General features: G+C 42.4%; 1 protein-coding gene across 1 annotated transcript in view; it reads right to left on the reverse strand.

The window, feature by feature from the left end:
* FER1L6 (fer-1-like family member 6) overlaps positions 1-10,639 on the reverse strand; it is a 212,734-nt gene that overhangs the window by 122,467 nt on the left and 79,628 nt on the right. Inside the window, exon 14 of the mRNA XM_011949292.1 lies at positions 3,896-4,076. Within this exon, the coding sequence (XP_011804682.1) occupies positions 3,896-4,076 (181 nt within the window). The remainder of the gene's footprint in view (positions 1-3,895; positions 4,077-10,639) is intronic.

Genomic DNA, 10,639 nt, shown 5'->3' on the forward strand with positions numbered 1-10,639 from the left:
GAGAGACAGAAAGAGAAAGAGAGAGAGAGAGAGAGAGAGACCGAGCGACCTTTGTTTCCATTCCAAAAAAACTGAAGAGAACTTCAGCCTGAAAGAATGGATGATTGCTCTTTTTAGCTCTGCCACACAAATTTCATCTGAAGGAGACAATAAAATTAGTGAAGGTGTCCCATGGTCTGTTCTGCAGAAAACAGACCGGCAGGTGTTTACTCAGAAGAGAAGCCACGTAAGTTTTTGGAAGAAACTGGGTTTGTTATTACAGCAGGAGAACAAAAACACGTTTAGAAACCAAACTGCTCTATTTTCTCTCTTTAAAAATCATTGCACTAAGAATCCTGCAGATAAATAAATTCCCACCCCAAATTTTACTTTGTCTCAAGGTTTCTTTGGTTTGGGTCATTTTGGGCTAATGATGTTCAACAAGGCCTTTGTCTCTTTGGTTCTCAGGACCTTCTAGTCTTAGTATGTCTACATGGACAAGGATGCTGTGGCTTCTTAGGCAAACTGCAGGGCAGCTGGAGGGCAGCACATGGGAAGGCGCTGTGCTGCTTGTGGAAAGAGGAGACTGCCAGTCTAAATGGCTGTGCTGATACAGGACCAGCCTTGTGACTTTGGGTCATCACATGATGACCTGCCATTGGATATCTTATTCTCCAGTCCCATTCCGGAGCTCCAGCCTAGTAAATAAGATGCGTGTGAATGCATGTGCTTTGCAAAACTGGAAAGCCCAGAACAAATCCAAGGTGACATTTTAATGAGGGCAGCAAATAAATTGTGTGTGTTCATATATATGTGCACAGGCAAGCATATATGTGTACACATGTATGGGGTCTTTTATAGACATAGACTTTTCCAACTCAGCTGCTGCCTCCCTGGCTTGCCACTATATAGACAGAGCCTCAATATGGTGACTGAAGAGTGTACAGAAAGCCCAACTGTACCAAAAAAAATATCAGCATGATTTATTTTAGTTTCCTTGAGCCAGCAGGACAGCACTACTATGAGGTGCATCCAAGGATGCTTTGAAACCTCTCATCTCCTCCTAAACCCTTCCCTTGCCATCCTCCCCTGAAATCCCCACCAATAGTCAACAATGGCTAATCCATCAAGGCAGAGAATGTCTTCACTGCCTGGCCTCAGTGCAAGGATGCAAAGTACCTCTGAGTAGTCTCAGAACAGTCCCCCAGAACTGGAGAGGCAGCTGTTCACTCACTGATGGTCTCAGTTTTGAAAATAAAGTTAAAAGACAGAGGAATTTGGGGTTGTCTCTGTGGTGTTGTAAAGAACGACAGATAAACAGGTATGGCTTTCAGGGACCCAAAAAATGCCCCAAAGAAGGTGCTTCATGGAAGGCCCATGGAAGGACAGGGTTTAGAAAATTCAGGAAATGCTCAAAAACAAGAGGACAAACAGCTAAGACTATTTCAATGGACTCCATTCTGCTTTGTCCTAAATGCTTTCCCTCAATCCCTTAAGCACATTCTGATCCTTTAGGATGTTACTCTTTCTGTGCCTTTTCCCGACTCCTTACCTCCTCCCCAGTGGGATTACTCACCTGACTCTGTTCCCATAGTACTCTGTACCCAATCCAGTTATAGTAATTCCATAACTTATTCAAAAACACTTATAAGCACCTACTGCCATTCGCTGGTCACAGAGATGAACAGATATGTGTGTGAATAAGGCATAGTCCCTGGCCTCAACATGCTCCCAGTTTAACAGAGGAGAGAGACAGGTAAAAACGTCTTCAATCAGTGCTTGGGGACGTGAGGACAGAAATCCAAATCCCACTGGGGATTCCGGGAAGGGAACTGGGCTTTGTCTTGAACCTAGCAGTTCTGAGGAGGGGGATTATTTCCAGGCATAAGGAAGAGTGTGTTCAAAGATCCAGAAGCAGCACACAGCAGGACATACTGGGAAACTGCCACGGGCACTGCAGTTTGGAATAGAAGAAAGAGTTTGTGGAGTGGACAAAAATGAAGGTGGAGAAGTAGACTAGGATCAAATCCATAAGCTATGGCCTCTGGAATTAATCCTGAAAGCCACAGGTCATCAATGAGTGAGGTGAATCAGGGGAGTAAATGGTTCTCATAGTTTAGCGAAGGTCTTGAATAAGATCCAAGTCAGGTAGGAGGTGTTGTTGCTGTTGTTTTCTAGTAATTCAGGCTGAAGGTGCCAATGGCCAGAATTTTTAAATGGCAATAGATTTGAGAAATACTTAAGAACTGTATTGACTGACTTCATCACTGAGCAGATGCAGGTAGGAATGAAAAGAGATCGGTTGTTTTTTTTTTTTTTTTTTTTTGAGATGGAGTCTTCCACTGTCACCCAGGTTGGAGTGCAGTGGCGCGATCTCCACTCACTGCAACCTCCGCCTCCCGGGTTCAAGCGATTCTCCTGCCTCAGCCTCCTGAGTAGCTGGGATTACAGGTAACCACCACCACGCCCTGCTAATTTTTTGTATTTTTAGTAGAGACGGGGTTTCACTATGTTGGCCAGGCTGGTCTTGAACTCCTGACCTCGCAATCCACCCACCTCGGCATGAGCCACCTCACCCAACCAACAGTTGACAATTTTCTTGCCTGTGGCTTGGAGGACTCAGAAGGGTGAGCTCGGTCTATGACACAGGAAAAATAGGGAAAGAAGAAAAGTTGTCTGTGAAGACAATGGGCCTGGTGAGTAATCTGGGACATCCAAGCGGAAGTGCTTAGATCTGCTGCTCAGGAAAGAGGGCTGTTTAGGAAAATAGATTTGGGAGTCCCTGTTATCCTGAGAGTGGTCATGGTACAGTCCCCAGAGAGTGTCTAGATTGAAAAGAGCAGAGGGACTGAGGAGCATAGAGAGGTAGCCTTGTCGGGGCCATGCAACATCTTCATTCTCTTCACATGCAAAATGTGGGAAGAAACATGCTATTATGAGAATCCAATAAGATCATACATATTTCAAGATCTGGCAATAAAAGACTCTTACTACACTATCCCTTCTCATTTGATCGGTGCTTGACATCACTTTCTTTTTAAAAATTCTCTAATTTTACTTCTATTTGCAGGTTGAAAATTTGCATGGATTAAAGGAGATCAGTGAGAGTACATGTAAGTGCCCCCAGCTGTTTTCTGAAATTATCTTTTCTGGTGCCTGACAACTGGTTTTTTTGAGTCTTTCAGTTTGCAAATGACTGTGTCAAAAATAAGATAAGAAATGATGTATTCAATAATCCCATCAAATTGAATTTACATAATAGCACAGAACTCAGATGAATATAATAAGAGGGTTTGGATTTAAATTGTAAGTTCTGACCTTCCTACCTTATTTTGCTTCAGTTACAGAATAAAGGGTGCTTCAGATATGATCATCATCATCATCATTGCTCTGCTCTTAAATGCATTACCTAGGTGTTAGTTATCTGAAGGGTCGTCACGTTGCTAAAGATTCAGTTGAGTTGTACTTACCATCTTGCTCCAATTTGCACCTTGTTCTCATAGCTGAGATTAAAAAATTATGTTTCTGGCCAGGCATGGTGGCTCATGCCTGTAATCCCAGCACTTTGGGAGGCCGAGGCGGGGGGTCATGAGATCAGGAGATCGAGACCATCCTGGTCAACACGGTGAAACCCCATCTCTACTAAAAACACAAAAATTAGCAAGGCATGGTGGTGTGTGCCTACAGTCCCAGCTATTCAGGAGGCTGAGGCAGGAGAATTACTTGGACCTGGGAGGCAAAGGTTGCAGTGAGCCGAGATGCGCCACTGCACTCCAGTCTGGTGACTGAGCAAGACTCCGTCTCAAAAAAAAAAAAAAATTCTGATTTTAGTGAAGAACTGAAGAAAACAGTCCTAGAAATTGGACAAAATCCCACACTAAAATCCTTGGCTGTTCTCCCAGGCTACGTCTCCCACCTGTTCCCTTCCGTCACCAGTGGCTTCTCTGGGTGAGTGGTGGAGGCCATAGGAATGGGAACATCATGGGCCACATCCCCTTGTCCTTCGTGAAGCAGTGGAAGGAGGTCTTCTTCAGCTGATTCAGCTAACTTCTTACTCCCATGATGTGACCCTCCATCAATCAGGTTTCCAAAATTACCTGCAGAGGCAGTAGCAAGAGAAAAGGGTTCAGGTGTTGGTAACCAGAATCAGTCTGCTTGGCATAAAGGATCCAAGCTCATGTTCTCCCATGGCAATAAGGTAAGCTGTCATTATGAAGGTAGTAAGAGCAATGATCAGACCAACAAGACTGACAATGACGATGAGCTATCATCTCTATCCATCTTATTTTCTCTTTTGTAATAACTACACAAATGACAGATTAGAAAATACGATCAACTAAAAAGAGTCACTAGAAATCACAAAACTGTTATAACCATTTAAACATTATAGTGTATAACCTTGCAAAACTTTTAATAGAGATGTTGGTAAAGAATCATAGATATGTCATTTTGTAACCTGCCTTTTTCATTAAACAAAATATCATGAACACCTTTCCAAACCTGCTTCTCCTCTAAGAGAAGACTTCTCGTCTAAATCCCCAAAGACAAAACTATGTTTGAGAGAGAGAGAGAAGCAGAGAGGGAGAGAGGAAGGAAAACATTATTTTTTCTCCTACAAATAGGGCAGCTTTTGTGCTACAAATATCTTTGTATAGGAATAGCTATTCCCTGCAGGCATATTGGTGTCATTGATCTTTCCATTTTATAATCTAATGTCAAATGCTTTAAAAGATTTAGATGAACATTTCTCTTTTGGAAGGAGCTGCAAAATTAGCCCTATTACAGAGTTGGTTGATTGTTCAAGAAAGGTTCAGGATCAAAAGTCCATAATCACACGGACCCCTTAACTTGGGAAGCCTTCCTAACTTCTCCTTCTCTGACCCCTGCCTCTCCTCTCCAGGCAGGCCAGGTATCACTATTCTGTCTCCCTGCAGTAGTCATTGGTAGTGCCCCACCCAGATTCTCTTTACCAGGAAGGAGCCCTCAAACCCCAGATACTGAGATCGCTGCTAATAGCTTACAACAGCCACCTTCCATGGAGAATTGCCTTCTACTGATGGAGTCTGCCTCTCCACAGAAGATTATAAGGCCCCCTTCTTGTGCCTGAAGCCACTCACAGCTTGGTGTGGGGATGTAAAAGCCCCGCCCACTTGCCTCAAAATGGAGCCAAGTCTGTGATGCCAGTCGCTTGAGAGCACCTCACAGGATCAGGCCGTGGCTGGTCTCCCTGCCCTCAGAGACCTGCCCTATGCTCCATCACCCGCTTCTCCCGAGAGCATGCCACCCAAACCTCACATGTATAAGAATCTTCCCAAGTTTCATTTCTGGGAACCTAACCTAAACAGGTCCCTAACGTCACATCATATTCCCATCATTTCTCTACCATCTTGTTTTCAAATAATTTACTTAGATGTCTGCAAATGTCTTGAGAATGAAAATAGTATCTTGCTAATTTTTGTGTCTCCACTGGTCATGGAACAAACGCAGGGAGGGTCTTGATTTGTATTTAGTGAATCAGTGACCTCAATGTGTTTCTATGTCCATAAGAGTCTTTCTCCCAGTTCATTCCAATACATTCTTTTCTTCCCTTCTCCATTATTCTTACTTAGGAATAATACTAAAATACCTGAGAGAGGCATAATAATATCCTAGAAAGAGAAGGAGACTTAGAGTTAGCAGGCCTTGTTTGAGTCCTCTTTTTAAAATTCACCAGCTATATAAGCTGAGGTGGTTATTTGACCTCTCTCAATATCCATTATGGCTGAAACCACTGAAATTGTTGTAAATCAATCATGAAGGCAGAGCACGAGAGCAGAGAAATAGGATAATTAGATGGGGTTTTTAATAGCACAACAGGGAAGAGAATTGAGACAACTGGGAAGAGTGTGGCTAAAGGGATGAATCATGTAGTCTGAGATGGACAGAGATGAAAGTGAAACAGAAGAAAGGATTGGGTATCTTCATGAGTCAAAGGGAAGATATTATAGTAAGAGACAATGAGAAGAATGGAGGGCAGGGCAGAGAATAGGCTACTGGAGAGAAGGCCAGAGCAGGGGACACTCCCATATGCAGCTCACTACCTCCCTGTGGAACCCAGTCAACTAAGAGAATTTACTGCCTACTGACAAGTTCTTCCTTGGATAGACCCCAAGTCACCCCATTTTTCACATATGTCCATGTGTTCTTAGACCCATCCTAGAGACCCACATCATAAGCCTCCTTCCTCTTCTCTGGTCCTTTGATGCTTAAAGCCAGCTTCCAGGTCTCTCTCAGTCCCCACCCAATCCTGTCTTCTCAGAGCTAACCCTCCTGGGTCCCTCTGCCCTCTCTACAAAGATACATGTCCCCAAAATGTATCTCCTCTTTCTTGTCATGCAGACAGGAGATTCTTTGTTAGGTTTCCAGCTGTATGGCTTAAAAGGGCTGTATTTCATCTCTATTTTTTTCTGATCTGTTCAAAGAGAGCTTCCTGAATATAAATCATGACCTTCTATGATGGAATGCTCTTTCTGGGAATGGCTTTCCCAGTTGCAATAAGCCCAAGATTTGGGGAGTTACATCATAACATCTACTGTATGCATGGCACTTTGTATGCCTTAACTCCTTAAACTTTTGCAACAACTCAATGAGGAATTCATTTCACAGATGAAGAAACTGAGACTCAGAGACATTAAGTGAACTCCGGGTAATGGAACCAGGATTAGGAATCCAAGTATGTCTGAATCTAAACCTACAGTCTTAATCACTTTTGTGAAGTATGAAAATAAATGCAGAGAGAAGGTGGAGCAAGATGGCCAAATAGAACCCTGAAGTGATCACCCCCCAACAGAAAGACCAAATTAAACAACTATTCATACAAAATAAGCACCTTCATAAGAACCAAAAATCAGGTGAGTGATCACAGTACCTGGTTTTAACATCATATTAAGGAAAGAAGCACTGAAGAAGGTAGGAAAAACAGTCTTGAATTGCCTGTAGGCGATTCATTCCTCCCCATCCCCCAGCAGTGTGGAGAGAAATTTTCTCTCCAAATGGTGTGGAGAGAAAATCTGAGCACTTGGGGATGAAAAAAACGTAGTGATTGTGGGATTTTGTATTGGAACTCAGTGCTGCCTTGTCACAGTGGAAAGCAACACCAGGCAGAACTCAGCCATCGCCCAAGGAGGGAGCATCTAGGCCAGACTTAGCCAGAAGCAAATCGTCCATCCTAAGTTCCAGCAAGCTTTGCCACTACAGGCTGAGGTGCTCTGCAGTCCTAAATAAACTTGAAAGGTAGTCTAGGCCACAAGGACTGCCATTTCTGGAAAATCCTGGTGCTATGCTGGGCTCAGAGACAGTGGACTTGGGGTGCACATGCCCTAGGTGAGACATAAGCTAGGGCAGCCAAGGAATTTTCACTCTTCCCCCAACACTTAGCAGCCCTGGGATGGACTCCTTCCCTCTGCTTGAGGAGGGGAGAGAGGAGAATAAAGATGACCTTGTCTTGCAACTCGTATACCAGGTCAGCCACAGAATTAGCACCAGGCAGAGATGTAAGATCCACATTTCAGACCCTAGCCCACATATGACATTCTTTTTTTTTTTTTTTTTTTTTTTTTTTTTTTTTTTTTTTTTGAGATAGAGTCTCACTCCGTGGTCCAGGCTAGAGTGTAGTGGGTTGATCTCAGCTTCGTCTCGGGGGTGTACCCTGCCATGTGAGGTGTGGGGTATCGGTCTGCACCTACTACTGGGGGATGTCTCCCAGTTAGGCTACTCAGGGCTCAGGGACCCACTTGAGCAGGGAGTCTGTCCGTTCTCAGATCTCAACCTTCGTGTTGGGAGATCCACTGCTCTCTTCAAAGCTGTCAGACAGGGTCGTTTGCATCTGCAGAGGTTTCTGCTGCTTTTTGTTTAGCTGTGCCCTGTCCCCAGAGGTGGAGTCTACAGAGGCAGGCTGGCCTCCTTGAGCTGCTGTGGGCTCCACCCAGTTCGAGCTTCCCAGCAGCTTTGTTTACTTACTTAAGCCTCAGCAATGGCAGGTGCCCCTCCCCCAGCCTCGCTGCTGCCTTGCCACTAGATCACAGACTGCTGTGCTAGCAATGACGGAGGCTCTGTGGGTGTGGGACCCTTCTGGCCAGGTGTGGGATATAATCTCCTGGTGTGCCGTTTGCTAAGACCCTTGGTAAATGCAGTATTGGGGTGGGAGTTACCCGATTTTCCAGGTGTTGTGTGTCTCAGTTCCCCTGGCTAGGAAAAGGGATTCCCTTCCACCTTGCGCTTCCCAGGTGAGGCGGTGCCTTGCCCTGCTTCAGCTCTCGCTGCTCGGGCTGCAGCAGCTGACCAGCACCAATTGTCCAGCACTCCCTAGTGAGATGAACCCAGTACCTCAGTTGAAAATGCAGAAATCGCCCGTCTTCTGTGTCGCTAGTGCTGGGAACTAGAGACTGGAGCTGTTCCTATTCGGCCATCTTGCTGCCTGTGTATTTTCAATTGTTACATCCTCCTGCTGAATTGACTCCTTTGTCTCTTTTCATAATTTTTATCTTGAAATCTACTTTATGTGATATAATTATAGCTACTCCTGTTTTTTGTTTGTTTCCATTTACATGGAATATCCTTTTTCATTTTTTTTTTTTCAGTCTCTGTGTATAAGTGAAGTGTGTTTCTTGTAGGCAAGAGATTATTGGACCTTGTGTTTTTATTTATTCAGCCACTGTATATTTTTTGATTAGAGAGTTTATCCACTTACATTCAATTTTATTATTGATACATAAGGACTTACTCCTGCTATTTTGTTATTTGTTTTCTGGTTGTTTCGTGGTCTTCCTTTTCTTCCTTCCTTTTTTTTAGTGAAGGCAATTTTCTCTGGCATGTTTTAATTTTTTGTTTTTAATTTTTTGTGAATCTGTTGTATGTTTTTTGATTTGAGGTTATCATGAGGCTTGAAATACGATCTTATAAACCCATATTTTAAATTGATGATAACACTGATTGTATAAAGAAGCAAAAAAAAAAAAAAAAAGCAAAGAGAAAATGAATAAAGACTCTACACTTTAATTTCATCCACTCACTTTAAAATATTTGTTGTATACTGTCCATGTCTTAAAGTTGTTGTAGTTATTTGTTTTTGATAGGTTCATCTTTTAGTTTTCTACTAAAGATACAAGTAATTTAGACACAATTACAGTATTATAATATTCTATGTTTCTTTGTGTATTTACTACTACCAGTGAGTTTTGTACCTTCAGATGATTTCTTATTGCTCATTAACATCTTCTTCTTTCAATTTGAAAAACTCCTTTTAGCATGTCTTTTGGGATAGGTCTAGTGTTGATGAAATCTCAGTTTTTCTCTGTGAAAGTCTTCATTTCTCCACGTTTAAAGGATTTTTTTCTAAATATACTATTCTAGGATAAAAGGGTTTTTGTTGTTATTGTTTAGTACTTTAAATATGGCATGCCACTCTCTCTTGTGCTGTAAGGTTTCCACTGAGAAGTCTCCTGACAGATATATTGGAGCTTCTTTGTATGTTGTTTGTTTCTTCTCTCTTGCTGCTTTTAGGTTCTTTATCCCTGAGCTTTGGGACTTTGGTTATTAAATGTCTTGAGGTAGTCTTCTTTGGATTAAATCTGCTTGATGTTCTCTAACCTCGTTCTTGAATATTGAAATCTTTCTCTAGGGTTAGGAAGCTCTCTGTTGTTATTATCCCTTTGAATAAACGTTCTACCCTGAACTCTGTCTCTCTACCTCCTCATTGAGGCCAATAATTCTTAGATTTGCCCTTTAGAGGTGATTTTCTAGATTTGTAGGCATGTTTTATTCTTTTCTATTCTTTTTTTGTTTCCTCTGTGTATTTTCAAATAGGCTGTCTTTAAGCTTACTAAATCTTCCTTCTGTTTAATTCTGCTGTTAAGAGAGACTGATGTATTCTTCAGTATGTTGGTTGCATTTTTTAGCTCCAGAATTTCTGCTTGACTCCTTCTAATTATTCAATCTCTTTGTTAAATTTGTCTGGGAGTATTCTGAATTGCTTCTCTGTGTTCTCCTGAATTTTACCGAGTTTCCTCTATACAGCTATTTTGATTTCTCTGAAAGCTCACATATCCCTGCTGCTCTGGGATTGGTCACTAGTGCCTTATTTAGTTTGCATGGTGAGCTCATGTTTTCCTGGATGGTCTTGATGCTTGTGGATGCTATTTGGTGTCTGGGCATTGAAGAGTTAGGTATTTATTGTAGTCTTTGTAGTCTGGGCTTGTTTGCACCCATCCTTCTTAGGAGGGCTTTCTAGATATTTGAAGGGACTTGGGAGTTGTGATTTAATTATTTGGTTACTGCAGTTGTATCTGAATTAGGGGAAACTCCAAGCCTAGTAACACTGTGGCTCTTGCAGAGTTGTAGAGGTACTGCCTTGGTGATCTTGGGTAAGAGAAGGCCATAAACGAACTGACAGAGATAAAAACCATGACACAAAAAATACATGACAAATGCACAAGCTTCAGTAACCGATTCGATCAACTGGAAGAAACAGTATCAGCGATTGAGGATCAAATGAATGAAATGAAGTGAGAAGATAAGTCTAAAGAAAAAAGAGGAAAAAGAAATGAACAAGGCCTTCAAGAAGTATGGGATTATGTGAAAAGACCAAATCTACATCTGATTGGGGTGCCTGAAAGTGAGGTGG

The sequence above is a fragment of the Colobus angolensis genome, unplaced genomic scaffold (assembly GCF_000951035.1).
Source record: "Colobus angolensis palliatus isolate OR3802 unplaced genomic scaffold, Cang.pa_1.0 Scaffold295, whole genome shotgun sequence".
In the NCBI taxonomy this organism is placed as follows: domain Eukaryota; kingdom Metazoa; phylum Chordata; class Mammalia; order Primates; family Cercopithecidae; genus Colobus; species Colobus angolensis.